This window comes from Lolium rigidum, chromosome 7, assembly GCF_022539505.1.
Source record: "Lolium rigidum isolate FL_2022 chromosome 7, APGP_CSIRO_Lrig_0.1, whole genome shotgun sequence".
NCBI classification, from domain to species: domain Eukaryota; kingdom Viridiplantae; phylum Streptophyta; class Magnoliopsida; order Poales; family Poaceae; genus Lolium; species Lolium rigidum.
The window spans coordinates 328472476-328491597 of record NC_061514.1 but is presented as its reverse complement, the minus strand read 5'-3'; the positions used below and the strand labels follow the sequence as shown (position 1 = coordinate 328491597).

The 19122-nt window shown below is 46.3% G+C and overlaps 2 protein-coding genes across 2 annotated transcripts; both read right to left on the bottom strand.

Annotated features, from left to right (window-relative positions):
• Positions 1 to 280: 280 nt before the first annotated feature.
• LOC124677269 (ubiquinol-cytochrome c reductase complex 6.7 kDa protein-like) lies at positions 281 to 2994 on the bottom strand. The gene is made up of 2 exons (XM_047213274.1): positions 2772 to 2994; positions 281 to 568 (listed from the first exon to the last, which is right to left on the bottom strand). The coding sequence occupies exons 1-2, from the start codon at positions 2898 to 2900 to the stop codon at positions 515 to 517; spliced, it is 183 nt and encodes a 60-aa protein (XP_047069230.1). The 5' UTR covers positions 2901 to 2994; the 3' UTR covers positions 281 to 514.
• A 13774-nt stretch (positions 2995 to 16768) lies between these two features.
• LOC124679417 (transcription factor WRKY45-2-like) lies at positions 16769 to 18785 on the bottom strand. Its single transcript, XM_047215174.1, has 3 exons — positions 18463 to 18785; positions 18033 to 18137; positions 16769 to 17605 (listed from the first exon to the last, which is right to left on the bottom strand). Exons 1-3 carry the CDS (start codon positions 18783 to 18785, stop codon positions 16990 to 16992), a joined length of 1044 nt encoding a protein of 347 aa, XP_047071130.1. The 3' UTR covers positions 16769 to 16989.
• Between the last annotated feature and the right edge of the window lie 337 nt (positions 18786 to 19122).

Genomic DNA, 19122 nt, shown 5'->3' with positions numbered 1-19122 from the left:
CAGCAGATTTGGCTCACTGAAATACCGATAGCCACCTCATAGAAATTTGAAATGTTCGTGTTCAAGAGAGCACGATGGTGCTGTCTTCTAGTTGAATAGCAATTCAGTGGATTATATGTTTTAATTTGCAAATTGATTTACTTAGCTCCGCAACAAGAAAGCTTGACTTGCAGAGTAGCACAAGCACAGATGGCCGTGGAGGGATTTCAGTGAGAGCCCCAATATCAGGAGCGAGAATCTCGGTCAGCTAGCGCACTAGACAATGAACTGGCAGGAAAACTCAACGAGGCACAGTTTTCTTCTCTCATTAAAAATAAGTTTACATGATCATTCCCCTCCCCTGCTGAGGATTACATGCAATGCAAGAGGAAATCTACATCTGGATGAACAATCAAACAAGCAAACAACAGGGTCTTATATATTATTGGCTGGGTCATCCAAGTTCTCTTCAGCTCAGAGATCATTCCGGAAATGTAAATGCATCAAAAGTTGCAGCCGTCTGGGCCCATGAAACTCATGCCTCTGGCTCTGGCTTCTCGAAGAAAGTTTTCTTAATAAAGTCAAATGGCTGCAAAAGAAATCAAAATGATTTCAGAATGGTGAAGACAGAAAACTAAACCAAATAATATGGTGATCTCCTTCAGAAAAAAAAGTTCAGAAGAAAACAAATTAACGGCATGTTGGAAAATAAACAATACTTGATTGATTACCAAGATCTCCCATGTGGCTAAAAATGTGAGAGGGGCATATTTAGAGTGGTAACTGATAAGACACACTAACTGTGGAACTAGCATGTTGGATGTTCAGCATGGCAGGATTGAATGTTGGATTCTGGCGAGTGATAGAAAATAAAGCTGGGAACATATATCCCACAGAAAGCAATAAGAGCATCTCCAACAGGCGCGCTATATAGGCCGCGCGGCATAAAAACGTCCGATATAGCGCACGCGGGACAGAATGTCGCGCTCTAGTAGGAGCGGTAAACGGCGCAGCGCTGTAAAATTTTTAGGGCACGCGGCGTTTTGCACAATCCGGAGCGGCATATCTGGCGCGCCGGCTACAGCGCGCGGCATCGCTCGTCCAAGCGCGAAAAATCCCCCGAGCTGAAACTTCCTCTTCCGCCTCGCCGCCCGAGCGCCCAATCCGTCGTCACCGCGCACCGCCGGTGAAATCCCGACGATGGAGGACCCCTCCGGCACCCCTCCCTACTCCGTCCCACCCTCCGCCGCCGCCACTTCCGCCGCACCCCCGCCAAACCCTAGCGGCGGCAACGCAACGGTTGCTGCGCGCGCGCTCTTCATCCCGCCGCGCGGGGCTCTGCACGCAGGCGCTGCCGCCGCGCAGATGGCCGCGCAGGGCGCCGGCGCGCGGCCCGCGCCGAGGAGGGGAAAGGCGCCGTCGAACAAACGGCGCGCGGCCCGCGCCGAGGAGGGGAAAGGCGCGGAAAATAGTTTTGTGTCCACTTAAATTATGGTACATTATTTGTTTCATGAATTATGTGTGATTATTTGATCTTTGTGATTGCAAAATAGTATACAAAACTGTTTTCCGCGCCCGCGCGCGCTGTATTTTGCCGCGCCCGGCGGAGGACGATTTTTTCCGCCCGCGCACGCGCTGCATTTTGCCGCGTCCGGCGGGGGAAAATACGGCCCAGCGCGCGCTAGCTGTTTACAGCGCGCACAATCAGAGGTTTAGCGCGCCACGATATAGCGCGCCTGTTGGAGATGCTCTAAATAGGCTGTGCAGGATACCCAAGTTCTTGAATGTAATAGCCTGAACTTGAAGATCATGCATAATAGAATTAAACAAGAATTGACCGATGAATTTCAAATTTCATACACTAGAAAGATTGATGCCATCTTAAACAAATAGAAACATTTCCATCCATGGAGTGATATAATATGAAATCCCCCATTCCAGAAGGGTTATTTGGTGGCATCTAGGATGAAGTCTAAGTGCTTCTCTAAGCAAAGGATGTATAATGAATGTTTCTTAAAAAAAAATGATAAACAGCGGCGAAGAGACTTTACAGGAGCATGTGGACAATGTACATCTTTGCTATGTGAAACAACAGATAAGGCAAAAGCTAAAGGAAATCAAAGTGTCTAATGGAAAACTAACAAAGTGGGGGCAAAACAAAAATACCGTTTCCAGAGTAGAATAACGAAAAGTAGATGACATCCATCAAAATTCACAAAATTCAAATAACAGATTAAGTTACAATGCTTCAAGTGCCATAACTATTAGAAGTTTCTGCTTTGCTAACTATTAGAAGTTCATTGCGTATTTATCATTTGGTCAAGCATCATGTTAGCATGATGTCGATGTGACCATAGCTACTTCAACATGTGTCCTGTCCTCTATTTACTGAAGCACGTTCCTATCCCTAAAGCACCTTAAAACATAGCTGTTATAGAGAAAATATGTGGCCATCACAATCAATTGGCTACCAATGGACTACTATTTAGATCCAAACAAGTTTGACTAATAACGTAATAAACTTCTGATAATCCCTCTCAGATCACACCATCGAAGGTCAGATCGCGGAGCCAGAATACCGATCCAGCAAGCCGCAGATCCAGACCAAACAACAAGCACGCAGACATGGCAGATCGGATCTACGGAAAACAAACCCTAACCGGTCCAAACATACACGTAACCACGGATCAAGCAACGGCTACGAGGGCAAACGGGACAAACGATCGGGCGGGGGTATTGGGCAGTGCGTGCAATCCAACGAGTCGTCGTCGATTAACAGTTTTAGCACCAACCTGGACGAGGTAGAAGGCGGCGGTGCCGGCGGCGACACCCCAGGTGGCGAGGGCAGTGACGTCGGCGGGCTGGATGCGGCGGGCGGAGAGGAAGCGGGAGAGGGTGGTGCTCGACGCCGGGAGAGCCATCGCCGCCGCTAATTCGGGTCTCGTTGCTTTCGCTTTCCGGAGGCAGGTGAGGATACCGAAATAGGAGAGGAAGGAGAAGACTTGGTAAAATCGGTTTGCCTCTTGCGCCTTCTGATGGGCCTATGAAGACAGAGGAGGAAGAAGGAACTACCGTGCATGGGCCAGTGCATCTGATGGGCCGATCCCTGGTAGCATATACTACCCCGTCTCAAAGTTTAAGGTTTTTATTATTTTTGAAAAAATGCCCTAAAAAATTATTATTATTGAAAAGTCAAACAAATTAAAGCTGATTTAACTTTTAGAAAAAGTTATCAAAAATATGATATTTTATAAATAACATATGAAAATATATTTAGTTATCTATGTACTAATATTAAATTTATATTTTACATGTCAGATTTTACTAAGTTTTTATAATATAAGTCTTAAGCTTTTGGATGGAGGTAGTATTTGCATGTGAAAGTTATGTATGTGCATGTAATGTTAGATGTTTCTATATACACCAAAAGGCTAACTAAAAATGAAGCCGGTTAAAAACCTTGAAGAATGAAAAAGGGTACAAATAATTTCTGGGAGTGATTTTGTAGACAAGTTTTAACCATGGGACTATTGACGTGCATCAAAACTTGGCTTTCCATGTGTCCTACTTGTGGCATTTAAGGAAAGCCATGTATAAAAAGTGAACATGCGTCTTCAGCAGTGTATACTCTTTGTCTTTGTTATGCAATCTAGGCCATCGACAAGCTAGTTTGATGCATGATTGATCATCGGCATGCACACGATGAACAAGAAAATGTGTGAAAGAGAAGAAAAATAGTTGCTCCCATGTTGGATGCATGATTTCTCATCTTCGGTTCAAGGTAGCCTTGTGAATGTCTCATGGTCATTGTCTAGTTCAAAAATGTTGTATGATAGAGCTTATAGATAGGGAATGTGAAAAGGAGGAATCGCCTAGCACCTTGATGCAATGATGCATCCAGCTAGGAATGGAAAGATGATTTGTTGGGTTTTTTCCAACACAGGAGTTGAGCCCACTATTGTGTGGACCCACCGTCATTTTTTTCCCCTCCACAACAACAACTACTCCCCATGTTCTCTATCTCTCTTCCTCTCTCTCTCTCCCCATTTTTCGAGGAGGTTGGCTCCTCTACAGGTCTCTGCATCTAGGAGGGTCCCGTCAAAATTGTGCCGTACGAGCTGAGCTAGTACTGCAAGGAAACACCCTAGGGTTTCCAAGAGATGCCCTTACAAGGATGTTGGTCATAGGGTCATGTCACAATGTTTCACTCGATGTATGTGTTTTGGATTTGTCTTTTGGTGGAATGTTGATGTTGGCCAAAGCGGGGTTGTACAAAGGGGGTGAGGAATGTCACTATCTGATTATGGTATCAACTAATGATGGCGGTATCCCATCCATTCGTGAGGAAATTTAACAAACAATCTTTACTATTTGTTGAAATCAGTTCATCTGTGAGGATGTTTCATTCCAAGTTTCTGAATATGTTTCACTTTTGACTAAATAAACTTGAAAAAATGTGCTACATGTTGCAAAAAATCCAAGTCTCAAAGTATTTACAACATATTTCTCTTTAACGAAATGTTTGTTGTTAAGTCCATTCTGAAACACTATGAAACTACAGTAGAACATTTCTATAAAACCTCACTTGGGTGGACTATAGGTTGGTTTTGGTAGAATATATGGGTCTATATGCAAATATGCCACACCAACAGATAAAGATTTCATAACAACAAACCATCTAAAAAAACGATTTCATGACAACAAACGAACGCCCAAGATACATCGTTTTGCTAGTGACGGGAGTCAAAGGCATACGCCCATGGGGGTGATGCTCTGGTGTTGCTCAACGTGTCCTGCGGAGCAAACTGCTAGTGAGGAGTGGTGTGCATATGGTGTCTTGTGTATTTTTTCTTATTTTTTTTCGAAATAGGGAGTGAAACCCCGGCTTCTGCATCATGATGATACACACGGCCTTTTATTAAACAAAATCTGTGAGTACAAAGTTTAAAAAGTAAAATTAATTCTGCAGGCCCTTTCGATATTCCTCAAATACTTAAAGGCCTACATGCCAAGCAAGACGATCACACATATATGTCTTTACTATGTAACTATTACAAAAAAAATCAAGAAATTGTCACACAATCTCCATTTTAAATATCATAGGCAATTTACAAGTAAATTACACATCACTATATTAATATGCAGACCACACAAATTACTCATCATAGGCACGTGATTAGTGAGACTAGTCACAATGGAAAGTATCATACACTAGTATCATGCACATGATACTAGTTTATGATACTAACCCCACAATGCATAATATCATAAGATAGTATCATAGTATCATCATATTTAATGTTTGTAGAATCTCAATACAAATGTGTGTACATGATGTGTTTGGCATTAAGTTTTCTAGTTTTACGTGCTATGATACGGTATCATATTATGATCCCACTCTCATCTCTCACCTCATTAATTGGTGTGCCACATCCGATTTTTGCCTACATGGCATGCATGATACTACTACTTAGGCTGGTCATACATGTAGTAGTATCATGCATATGATACTGTGTATGATACTATCTCTATAGTGGTTAGTATCACGAAGTAGTATCATAGTCATGCTATATTTATTGCTTTTTAGAATCTCAATGCAAATTTATGCACAAGATTTGTTTGGCATTAACTTTTCTCGTGACATGCGCTATGATACAGTATCTACCTATGTTACTCTAATATCCTCTCTCCTCCTTAATTAGATGCCACATCAGCATTTTTGTGGGACCAATGTGCATGATACTAGCTATGATACTAGCACTATGGCTAGTCTTATGATACTCCCATTGTGGCTAGTCTAAGAGGCTTGAGAGCTGAACCTTTTACCAAGAACCATGCAAAACATGACACCGCACCACTAGGCAGTGTCTTCAGGCGCAAGTTTTCAGCTTCAAAAAAAAAACGCATCTAAACAATTGCTTCTTACCCTAATTTTCCACATGAGCAGTGCCCATTGCTATCTTCTGAAGATTATATTTATTAGAGCACAGTAAGAAAGCATGCACGCCACATATTTGGAGATACACTTTTCCCCTTCCGATGGACTATGAATTGAGAAGGAAGATTCTGTTTACCAACACACGATCAATCACTAAGATTCTACTTGCGTGGCAGGTGGTTTTGATCCGCACGTAAAATCTATGGACCTAAAAAGTAGCTGTCACTAAGATTTCATTTACTTCACAACACGCAGGCTTCACATATCCAAAGCGTATTCCCTTCAACTCGAAGTCTCGAACGCATATCCGACGATCTACATCCACTGGATACACCCTCTGCCGGCTGCCGGGTACTGGTTCAGTTCACTTTACTGAAAGCAGGTTAAGACATTTCTCCATGCGACTTTGAAGTAAATATTTGTCGTGTAATGACAGCTTTAACTAGATTTCTATCTTATTGTAAAGTTCATGTGACGATTATTGAGACATTCTTAGATGGTACTTTGATTATACTCTAGTTTATTTTCAGGAACAACCCATGAACATAAGCAGAAAGCTAGATCCACATACACCAAAAGTAGGATAGCAATGCACTACTAGCTAGCAGACAGAGAAGGTTCACACTTCACAGTATCTAGTTGAATCTTCTTCAAAGGACCGCATCTTTAGACTTTAATCAGCGGCGAAGCTTCTATTAGCTCAACTCTTACTTGGTAGTATATACGCCAAATGAGAACACTCAGCTTTTACACATGTAAAGTCCTATCTGATAAGAATTGGATGTTAACTGACTGACTTGAGAACTTGACACCATAGACAGAAAAGTAGTTTTCATCCATCGCTTTGTTTTTTCAAGGAACATAGACATGTTCTTTGCTTTTGTTTCGCTGAGCTTATCGCCATAGACAGAACTAACGCGTGCAGGAGTTCTTTTACTTTTATTAAATTTCTATGTAAAAATGTTTGGAGCCATGTGTCGAGTGGTTGAGCCAATGGCAGTAGTTTTTGCACTGCTATATATGCGCTGGAGTCAAAGTCTTTGGAGTGAAAGACTTGGAAAGCTGGCGTGACAATAACTCTGTTTGCAAAGAAAACATGTTCCAACTTTCGCTGTCAGTGGGCCAACGTGGATATCCATTGGTCCAACCAAGCATCGACGTAGACACCTGGTTTTTGGTTGGTTTCAAGGGCTGCTGGCTAGTGACATCCATCGTCTAATAAACAACCATATACGGGTAACTTAATTAAGGCTATAAAGGTAGTTATAAAAACCAGGTTGATATACCGGCAAACCATGAACAATTGTTTAACATACACATGCTAACCCCACAAGCCACAAGAAGCCATTCTAAATCTTGTGGAAGATGGAATTTTAGTACTTTTAGAAAATCGGCGGGAGCACTACCTTTCAAGTTTCAACTAAGAAGAGATATTGTGATAGTTACGGACAGTTTGGTTGATGGCCAAAACCTAGAAATTCTGAGCATCCACGTGCAAACTTCTCATAAAAAACTACAGAACATGTGGAGTGCCGACCAATGCCATTATTGAAGGTCATTGATACTCCACCGTGGAAGGTTTATCCTCATCATGATAAATTGTAGTGGTTTCTCTTCTTCCAAACGCATGAGGTAGATTAGGTGGATGCTAAAAGTGTTGCCATTTCATAGAGATGTGTTGCTAAAAAGCATTCTACCGATCCTCGGGCATATTATGAGCATCAACCGTTGATCCCCTCACTGGTGGAAAAACAGGCTTTGGTCGCGGTTGGCAACTGCCATTAGTCGCGGTGGCCCAACCGCGACCAAAGTAGCGCGACTAAAGGCCCCCCCCTTTAGTCGCGGTTCCTTACGAACCGCGACTAAAGGCCCATCCACGTGGGCCTCGAGGCGAGCGCCAGGGCGGAGGACCTTTAGTCGCGGTTCTTCGGCCAACCGCGACTAAAGGCCTCCGCGGGGTTTAGGGTTTAGCCCCCCTCCCCCTAAATCTGGTTTCTTTTTAATTTGTATTATTTTATTTCTTTTGGGTTTTAATTTTGAAGGAGTTTCACATATTCTACGGTACTGTATACATACATGCATATGAATGTACAATTTCAAACAAATTTGAAATTAGAACCAAAAAGAATTCAAGAGTAATATACAATATATATTCAATATCGGATGACCATATACAATATATATTCAATATCGGATGAACATATACAATTTTGAACAAGTTAGTTACAAATTCCGGTGCCTATAAAGATCTACGTCATCGTAATAGTGTTCTCCTCTAGGATCGATGACTTCCTCGCCAACCATCCAGCCTAGTTCCTCTTGAAGTGGTCGGAAGCGAGCTTCTAGACTAAGCGTCTTCCGGAGGTTATTCCTCGAGATGTTGTTCTCACACGTCCGGTCCCGCTCATTGCGGTATCTCCGGATCCTCTCACAAACATAGTATCCACATAGATTGGTCCCCGGTGGCTGAGTATCCCCGGACGTCGGCACTCGCCATTTTAAAATGTAGCTCTTTTTTGAATTCACCGACCTTGGTATCTACGAACCGTCTCCAAACCCTACGAGGCAAAGAAAATTAAATAAACAAGAGAGTTATTAATTAGTTACTTGATATTAGGAAATGATGAACGAAATAGGCCGATCGATATAGAGCGCAAATGAATGAAAATAATTACTTTTGCATCATTTTTCTCATGTCGCCCCAAAGCGCCGGATCCATATTCGGAGAGTCGTGGACGAGAACCGAGGAGGTCCGAACTTTAATTACCATAAGAATCCAGTGGAACCTGCGGACACGATACATGCACAGATCATGCATAACTCATCGATTAGCCACATACCATGCATGGAGTAAACAAAAGAGAATGTGCTCAAGACAGAAACACTCACCCAAAATGGTAAGGAAATAGAATATCACTTTTCTCTTGCTGTTTTCTAATAAACCGCCACGAGTCTTCCTCCACGTCGGCAGGGTGGTGTTCTAACACATATGAATTAACGATGTGTGGGTCAATGAACCCAACATCATGGATGTTCCTTATTCGCATTTCCCGCTTCTTCATTCTGCATAATATATAGCGTACACAACAAGATAGTTAGGACAATATATATATATATAGTGCAGGCAATGAACGAGATGGGGTAGAAATTAATAAATCACTTACAGAACGTAGCAACTGATGATAGATTTGTCGAGGTCGCGCAGATTGAACAGCTGGAACAATTCACTCAGAGGAATTTGTACCCAGTAACGTTTGAAGTGATGCTCATATTTAACTTCCGCATAGATATAGTCTTTGGCGTTTTCATGTTTTATGTAAGCCTTGTACCAATTTAGCAGACCTTTCATTTGTCGAGGTAGATCCTCTTCCTGCGCAGGCTCGATGAGAGGGCCATTCTTCACATATGTAAATACTACGTCCTTCATTGGCGCCTCATCAAGGCCTAACACTTGCACGAAGAGTGATACCTAAGTCGGCCGCTTGTTTTCGGCACTTTCTACGGTCAATCCATGTGCTGCCGCAGCTGCTATGATATCGGGGCCTCCCGACCGGCGGCTTGCACTATGAGCGGGGCGATCGATTGTTTACTTTGTTCCCCGAGCTGGGCAACTTCTTTCCCCCTTTCTAATTTTGTCTCGGCCTTGTCCTCCAAGGCTTTCTTCTCCTGAGACTCTTTGTTCCTCTTGAACGCGACTGCTTGCCTACGAAGTTCACGTAAATAGTCGTCAGGCAGATTCTTCGCGGCTTGGGACGGTGTGTTCAAAAATGACTTAGCCCACTCGCTTTTCCTTGTCGAATATACTCGGCTTGGGCTCGCCCTCTATTTTCTTCTTGACGCTCGCCTTCCATTTCTCTAAATCAGCAGCCGCGCCCGCCTCGACTTCCTCGGCACTACTTTCCCAAGGCCTCGTGGGGAGAGGCTTCGGTGATACCTCCGGTACCTTTGTTTTCTTAGGTACGTAAGGGTCCGGGTTAATAACCCAGGACCGCTCTCGCTTCTTCGCCGGAGGTGGATTGGGGCGGTACCGGTGTCCGATCACCCGCCGGACGAGGATCGGGGGCGGCGTCCGCCGACGTGAATGAGGTGTATTAGGTGAAGCACCACCGCCACCGTCACCGCCACCGCCACCGTCACCGCCACCGCCACCGCCACCGTCACCGCCACCGCCACCACCACCACCGTACGGGGGTGGACTTGTTGGCGCCTCGCCTCGGAAACTTGATAAATTTCTTACGCCATAGAATGAACTCGGCGCTTGACATCTCCAAGTCTTTTCACCCCTTCAGGTGTAGCAATGTCAATGTCCAGGTCCTCAAACCCTTGGACTATCTCCTCCACCGTGACACGAGCATAGCCATCTTGAATGGGGTTGTTGTGGTGGAGTGCTCCAAGTGGTAAAGCACTGCCGATGGCTACCTTCATGGACATGTTCCCGATAGGATAATACAGATGACATGCTTTCATCTCCTTTATATCGTCCACGGGGTAGCGAGGAGGCTCCGGTGCAGTAACTTCGACCACCAGCTGAGGCTCCGGTGCAGTAATTTCTATCGTCGGTGCACCGGCCGGTGAGGCCTCCGTGGAAGCCACGCTGCTTCTTCTCCGTCGCGGCTTCCGAGATCCATTGGATGATCTTCATGCTGCGCCCGAGCTGCATCTCTTTCGGCGACTAGTACACTCACGGTTTTCTTCATCACATCCATTTCCGTTACCAACTTCGCCACAACATCCGCATCCCGATCCATCTTTCTCTTACGGCTCACGTAACCGTACGGGTCATCTTTCCGGGAGAACCCTAGTTTCCACGAAATGTCCCCGGGCATGCCTCGTACACGTCCTCCGTGTTCAGGATTCCCGAGGGCTTTTGTCGGGCGTCGTTCTCTCCGTTGAACCTGATCCTCCCCTCTTGAGCATCCCTCATTGCCTCAATAAGCTTTTGGGTGGGTGTAATTATTTTGCCCCTGATAAACACACTCCCCTGTCTCCGGGTTCGGCGATCCCCCATGCCCGTACCACCAGCTTTTGGCCCTTGGGTCCCATCCCTCCGTACACGGACGGATTCCTCGCGCCCTCAGCTCGTTCTCCATCTTCTCCCACTTAGGCTGCCAAAAGCGATACCCTCCCGGCCCCATTTTATGATTGTACTCCTTCTTGGCCGCATTTTCCTTATTTTTTTTCGATAGTTCAAGGAACTGCTCCGATTTCTTTTGCTTCACAAATTCTGGCCAATCATGTTGCAGTTTCTCATATTGTCCTTTGAAATCCGAGTCTTGCCCTGGTTGACAAAGTCATGGGCTAGATTTTGCTTGTATTTCCGAATGCGTTGGCCATCCTAGAAAGAGCGAACTGTTTGACTAGCTTGCGCCTCTTCTTGTTTTCCGCAATCTTGTTACCCTCCTCATCGTATTTGCGGTATTCCGGAGGTAGAACGAAATGTTCCATAAGCTTGTTGAAGCAATCTTTTTTCTCTCTCGTTCGACAAAAGTGAAACCAACACGTGCCTTCTTTGGCTCATTCCACTCCTGGCGGGTGATCGAGACGTTGTCTCTAACAACGGCTCCGCATTGGCCGACAAACTTGGTGGCGTTCTTGCTGGGCTCCGGCGGCTCTGCCGGTTTCTTCGTCGACAACATCGATGGTGCATGTTTCTCCTGCTTTCATCGTCTTGGTTGCGCCACGCTTTGACGACGACGTACTCGATTTTTCGACGATCCGGCCGAGGGCTAAAATAAGAAAGAGAGTCGCGCGCGTTAGTACACACACATTAATTTATTCAAATCAGTTAGTTGTATCACCGGACGCTCAATATGTATATATATATACCTCGGCGCCGGAGGTGGTTGCTACTTCCAAGCGAAGATCGTCGTTTATCGACGTTTCTTCGGCATCATCTTGCTTGACGGCGCCCTTCATCTTCACCCTCAAGGTTCGAGATAAGAAGAGATATCATCTTCTTCTTCTCCGGTCGGCACATATATAACATCGCCTTTTATGATGCCGAAGATATGTTCTTCGACGTCCGGATCATAGTTGTCCAGAATCGGGTCACCTCTATCGTCCGCCATATGTCGGTCCCGAAAACATGTAGTCAAAACAAATTAATTGTGTATATGCCGGCATTATCACATCTCTTCTACATATAAAGAGAGAGGGCGACGAGGGAGGCGAGAGGGGGACGCGTGTATTAGATGTGTATATGCGGACGATCGACCTCGCCTCGCATGCGGTGACCGCGTGACCGAGAGAACGGTGGTGGTGGCGAAAGGGGGACGCAGTGACCGCGTGACCGAGAGACCGGTGGCGGTGGCGAAAGGGGGACGCAGTGACCGCGTGACCGAGAGACCGGTGTGGCGGTGACCGAGAGGGCGGTGGCGGTGCCGAGGACACATAACCCTCGCCGCTCCCACGATGTTTCAGCAAACATATTATAATCTTCTGACATGTCTGTCTTGTCCTCCACTCCCACGATGTTTCTTTTCCCTGAAAGAACAATGTGGCGCTTTGGATCATCGCATGATGTACTGATCGTTTTCTTATCTTTCCGTTTCCTCGGTTTGCTACTCATGTCCTTCACATAGAAAACCTGAGCGACATCTTTCGCTAGGACGAATGGTTCGTCAAGGTAACCAAGATTGTTGAAATCCACCATTGTCATTCCGTATTGCTGGTCCACCTTTACCCCACCTCCTGTTAGCTTGAACCATTTGCACCGGAACAAAGGGACCCTAAAGGAGGGTCCATAGTCAAGTTCCCATATCTCCTCTATGTAACCATAATATGTGACCTTTTGCCCATTCTCGGTTGCTTGCATCAAAGCGGACACCACTGTTTTGGTTGGTGCTCTTTTTATCTTGGGCGATCGTGTAAAATGTATTCCCATTTATCTCGTACCCTTGGAAAGTCGTTATAGTCGAAGATGGTGTCTTGGCCAACATGTACAGCTGATCTACAACCTTATTGTCACTCATTAAATGTTTTCTCAACCAACCGCCGAAAGTCTCCATGTGGGCCTTCCTAATCCAGGATTCGAGGCTTCCCGGGGTTGTCCGAGCGTAAAATATTCTTGTGTTTCTCAAAGTACGGAGCAACCAAGCTGGAATTGGTCGGAAGCTGTGTGGTGTGCTTCGATCGAGAGAATGGCCGTCCATACATATCATTGATTTCCTTCCGATCGTGCCTTTTCCACTTAGTCTCCCCTCGTGCCGCGATTGAGGAAGACCAATCGGCTTAAGGTCGGGAACAAAGTCAACACAAAACTCAATTACCTCCTCATTTCCATAGCCCTTGGCGATGCTTCCTTCTCGGCCTAGCACGGTTACGAACATATTTCTTTAATACTCCCATGAACCTCTCGAAGGGGAACATATTGTGTAGAAATACAGGACCGAGAATGGAAATCTCATCGACTAGGTGAACCAGGAGGTGCGTCATAATATTGAAGAAGGATGGCGGGAACACCAACTCGAAACCGACAAGACATTGGATCACATCGTTCCGTAACCGTGGTAGAACTTCTGGATTGATTACCTTCCGAGAGATTGCATTGAGGAATGCACATAGCTTCACAATGGCTACTCGAACATTTTCCGGCAGGAGCCCCTCAAAGCAATCGGAAGCAATTGCGTCATAATCACGTGGCGGTCGTGAGACTTCGGGTTTTGGAACTTTTTCTCCGCCATGTTTATTATTCCCTTTATATTGGACGAGAATCCCGACGGGACCTTCATACTGCTCGGGCATTCAAAAAAGATGACCTTCTCTTCTTTGGTCAGAGCGTAGCTGGCACGACCTTGAAACCGTTCCGGATGCAGGTCATCAGGGTCTTTCAAACTTTTCTGGTCCTGCCGTGCTTCCTTTGTATCATTTGACTTCCCATACACGCCCAAGAAGCTTAGGATGTTCACGCAAATATTCTTCGTAACGTGCATCACGTCGATTGCAGAGCGGACTTCTAGGACTTTCCAATATTCTAGCTCCCGAATATAGATTTCTTCTTCCACATGGCTACGTGCCCGTCGGCTCCCTTCGGAACCGATTGTCCGCCGGACCCTTTCCAAAGATGACTTTCAAACCCTTGACCATATCAAATACCTCAGCACCGAGTGTGTTCCGCGAGGCTTCGGCCGGTGATCTGCCTTGCCGTTGTAATGCTTGCCTTTCTTTCTTACTGGATGACCTTTCGGAAGAAATCGACGATGCCCAAGGTACACGTTCTTCTTACAATTTGGCAAATGTACACTTTCAGCCTCATGTAAGCAGTGCGTGCATGCATTGTATCCCTTATTTGACAGTCCCGAAAGGTTACTAAGAGCAGGCCAATCGTTGATGGTTACGAAAAGCAACGCTCGTAGGTCAAATTCCTCTTCTTTGTGCTCATCCCACACACGGACACCGGGTCTGCCCCACAGCTGTAAAAGCTCATCAACTAATGGCCTTAGGTACACATCGATGTCGTTGCCGGGTTGCTTCGGACCTTGGATGAGCACTCGGCATCATAATGAACTTCCGCTTCATGCACAACCAAGGAGGAAGGTTGTAGATGCATAGAGTCACGGGCCAGGTGCTATGGCTGGAGCTCTGCTCGCCAAAAGGATTCATGCCATCCGTACTTAGACCAAATCTTATGTTCCTTGCGTCAGCTGCAAAATCTTTGAACTCTCTGTCGATCTTTCTCCATTGCGTTCCATCCGCGGGGTGTCTCAACTCCCCGTCCGACTTACGGTCCTCTTTGTGCCATCGCAACAACTTGGCATGCTCTTTGTTCCCGAACGGACGTTTCAACCGTGGTATTATAGGAGCATACCACATCACCTTGGCGGGAACCCTCTTCCCCGGGTTTCGGCCCTCAACATCGTCACCGGGGTCATCGCCTCGATCTTATAACGCAATGCAAGGTGCATACCGGGCATTCATTCAAATTCTCGTATTCACCGCGGTAGAGGATGCGATCGTTGATGCATGCATGTATCTTCGTAACCTCTAAACCTAGAGGGCGAGACAACCTTCTTTGCTTCGTACGTAGTGGCGGGCAGCTCGTTATTCTTTGGAAACATATTCTTCAACATTTTCAGCAAGTTTTCAAATGCCGAGTCAGCTACACCTGCTCGTGCCTTCCATCTCAGCAAATCCAAGTGTGCAGCCCAGCTTTTTCGGACCATCATCGCATCCGGGGTACAGCGCCTTCCCGTGATCCTCTAACATGCGATCCAAATTCTCCCTCCCTTTTCAGTTTCGCAGCGTCTCCGTGCATCAGCAATGGTCCGACCAAGATCATCAACGGGATCATCACGTGCCTCTTCTTCACCTTCCCCTTCACCTTCAGCATCCTCCATGAAAGTATCACCGAAATGAGAAAGATAGCTTTCATCATTGAAATCATCCCCTTCTTCATCTTCTTCCATTATAACCCCTCTTTCTCCATGCTTGGTCCAACAATTATAGCTTGGCATGAAACCGTGCCGAAGCAGGTGCATGTGAACATCTCTTGAGGAAGAGTAACCCTTCCGATTCTTACACTTAACACATGGACAGATAACAAAACCCCCTGCTTGTTCGCATTAGCCACTACGAGGAAATCTTTCAAACCCGTACCGAACTCGCCGGAGAGTCGGTTACCGTACATCCATTGCCGATTCATCTCGCATTATTATAATATAAAATATATAATTAACCATCATGCATTTGTTAAACTAACTAGCTACAAACAATATAAATTAAACAATTAATGAACTACACACACATGCATATTTTATCAATGACACATATCAAAGGTTCAAGTTGCTAACCGCGATCGAGGAGGAAAAATTAAATGAGAAAGCTCAAGTGTGACTCCAACACTTCATATCATGTTTGTTTCATGCTCTTGGGGCATTTCATCAAACACCTTATGTGCATAAGAGGAACCAAAAGCAAACCTAACACTCACTTGTGAAGAGAATGGCTCCAAAATGGCTAAGTGTTGGCTGCTGGATGGGTATATATAGGGGAGGGGCTTTAGTCCCGGCTGGCCCGGCCAACCGCGACTAAAGGCCTTCGGCACCTTTAGTCGCGGTTGGGCTGGCCAACCGCGACTAAAGCCCCCCACGTGCACCAGCTGGCCACCGTGCGCCCTGGGCCCAGGCCTTTGGTCGCGGTTCGCCACACGAACCGCGACTAAAGACCCCATTAGTCGCGGTTCCTTTACCTTCGCGACTTATGGGGCTTCCCGGAAGCCTGTTTTTCCACCAGTGCCTGCATCAGGTTTACTAGGTGCTAAGTGGCGATCGTGAAAGGGGTAGTCCTTTGAGAGGTGGGACACAATTTCAGCATCAAGAAAGCAAGCAGACGTCGTCACATTCAATATGCTGCCGTGAAGCACAATGCGTTGGACTTCAAAATTTTATCCGGCCAAAACTTGGGGTGGGAACCTTAGGGGCCTCTTTGGTTCAAAGGAGTTCCGTAATATTCCACTTTATAGGAAAATTTCCTATAGTCCCTTTGGTTCAAAGGAATGATTCCTCCAAAATTCTTATGGATTGTTTTTCTACAAAGATGCGTAGGATAATTTGTAGCAGGAGGTTAGACCTGTTTGAAAATTTCCAACATGTGTATACTCAATTTCCCTGAAAAACTCATGTGTTTCCTAGTAGGATTAGCCGAACTTTTTTTTTCTCTATGGTCCATTATTTCCTATAAGCAAGGGCATTCTCTTAATAGAATTGCACTCCCAGCTCCTTGTTTCTCAAGGTTCCTTAAAAGTTGAAACAAATTTTGCCGAGGTTTTATCAACAATATCCAAATACTTTTGTTTTGAACATATTTCCACGATCATATACATATAGATATAAGCATTAATTTACAAACCCACAATTTAAGGTCATGTGTACATATTTCCATTTTTGACACATGCAAACTAACGGAGGTTACATGTCAATACAATACACATTATGTAGCTAGCTACCGTTATTGGCTAGCTATACATACGTATACATGTCCAAATCTTTACATGCCCAGTAAAATGAGCTACTATTATACCATGCATGCAAATTGCAAGCGTGTTAAGCATGCATGCATGGATGCATCTTCCATCGTCAGGAATCGAAGTCAAACAGGTCGTCGTCACCAAGGTTATTGCCGAACGATCCGAGCGAGCCTGACATGAACCCCAGGCTGCTTGGCGAGGAAGGGAAGCTGTCCACCATGCCTGCGGCAGCATCCATGTCGACGCCGGCGTCCCCCACAACCGGCCAGTACTCCGTCGGTGCTGATCCAACGGTCAACGCGGACGTCGTCCGCCCCAGAACGTCGGCGAGCTGCCCGCCGGCATACTGCATGAACTTTTCTTGGCAAGCCGGTGACGGCGAACTGCTGGGGGCACACCCCTCCTGAGTCTGCGAGGAGCTGTAGCTGGAGAAGTGGGAGAAGAGCACCCGATGATCCATCGTCTCTTTCAGGAGACGATGTGATAAGGCGCCCGTGCTGGTGCTTGCGGCGGCGCCATTATTGGGTGCGAAGCTGATGAGTTGCGCACCATCCGTCGGCGCAGCGGCGCCTTGGACGATGAATGATGGAAACGTGGAGGGGTCCCTGCAGGTGTGCTGACCGTAGTAGCTGATTTCGAGCTCCGATGGGTTGGACTCCGACTTCTGGACCTGCCTCGTGGCCATGCATCCTTGATCTGGCTTATGCGTGCACCTGTAGTAGCTCCTGGATACACATGTGTGCAAATTAGTACTCACTGCAACTTTTTCCTACCTATGTGAGGTACGTACGAGTCTACTAGCTAGCTATCTAGAGCATACACTACTTATGCAACTAGTGCTATATGCATTTGATCAAGGAGTGATCAATCAAAAAGCTCAACTTCATAAAGAAAATGAAATTGAGAAGCTCAACTTGCTAGGGTATAATCAACAAGTTGGCAAGTGTCTTGGCTAGCTTGGATGAACGATTCAACTTCACAAGTCGGCATGTTGAAATTGTGTTGTTTCTTTCTCGGAACTGCATGCGGCGAGATCTCACTTCATAATTTTATTTTTTTGCGAATCAAGTGGCAGCACAACAGAACAGACACAAATATGAGTAGTTCATCAGTATATGTATCTACATGTACATATGCAACTAATATGTGTACCTCGGGTTAGTAGAGGCATGTATATTTTTCTGCCCATACTTCCTCCATGAATTGTCATCGTTGAGCGTTGTAGTCGTGACCATCTTGATGAAAGGGCTCTTCGTCCTGCCATACATATTCAGCAGACAGAATTAGTAGGAACAACTACGTGTGATTTGATATGCCCATGCATGCATCTTTCCATGCCCAAAGACCCTAGTGATCTTAGATGCATGCATGTACTTTTCCTCTTTTTTATCACAAGAGGAGAAGGGCTACTTTTCTTCCGCTGATCATTGGCGCGTAAAGTTCCCCCACTAGGCTAGCCCAATTTGCAAGATAATTTGTTAACTCGCATGCATATTGAAGTGCATGTTATAGTAAGAGCTAGTACTAGCTTAGCTAGTTGTACGATATGGTTGATTAAGTAAGGGTTTCAGAATTTCTTCACCTTCTCCTCGAGGTTCTCCGGCCTTGCAGCCTGGCTGCCGCCGCCGTCGTGCCCGACCTCCTCCTCCTCGCGCCGGGTCCCCGGCCTGCTCCCGATGACGACGCCGCGACTCCACTGGTGCCCAGCACCGACATAGCGCTCGACAACCTGCCCATCATCTCCTTCACCAGCTCCCCCGCGTCCGCGGCCGCCACGCTGGACGAACCCTGCAACATGTTCTGCAACGCCGCGGCGTGCTCACGCACCTCGACCAGGTCGTCGTAGACCACCGCCGGCGTTGGGCGAGCGCCACCATCATCGCCGCCTCCGCCGCAAGACGTCATGCTGGTATGAGGACCAAGCAAGCGAGCTAGCAAAGCTGCACTCCCGGCCGGGCGTAGAGCAGTTAGGTAGGGTGTCCTCGCCCTAGAGTAGTTTTTATTGGTGCGCTATGCTGTGCGCGGTGGGAAGTTGGGGGGAAAAGTAAGAGGTGATAGAGAGCGAGGAAGTGGCGCGGAACATGGAGGGCTAGGCGCGCGCAGGCGGGCCCCGGCCAAATATGTGTCCCTGCGCGCGCGCAAGGCGACGTCGAGTCGTCATCGCCGGTCATCGCCGTGACGCGACGGGGTGAGCTCATCGACGCCCCTGCTGTCTCATACATGGTCGTCAGTCGTGGCTCGG

Coding starts and splice junctions, on each gene's coding strand:
- LOC124679417 (XM_047215174.1), bottom strand. CDS start 18,785: ATGACGTCTTGCGGCGGAGGCGGCGATGATGGTGGCGCTCGCCCAACG. Junction 18,138..18,462: donor CGGAGAACCTCGAGGAGAAG/GTGAAGAAATTC, acceptor TATGTATGGCAG/GACGAAGAGCCCTTTCATCA. Junction 17,606..18,032: donor CATGCCTCTACTAACCCGAG/GTACACATATTA, acceptor ATGTGTATCCAG/GAGCTACTACAGGTGCACGC.
- LOC124677269 (XM_047213274.1), bottom strand. CDS start 2,900: ATGGCTCTCCCGGCGTCGAGCACCACCCTCTCCCGCTTCCTCTCCGCC. Junction 569..2,771: donor CCGCCTTCTACCTCGTCCAG/GTTGGTGCTAAA, acceptor TTTCTTTTGCAG/CCATTTGACTTTATTAAGAA.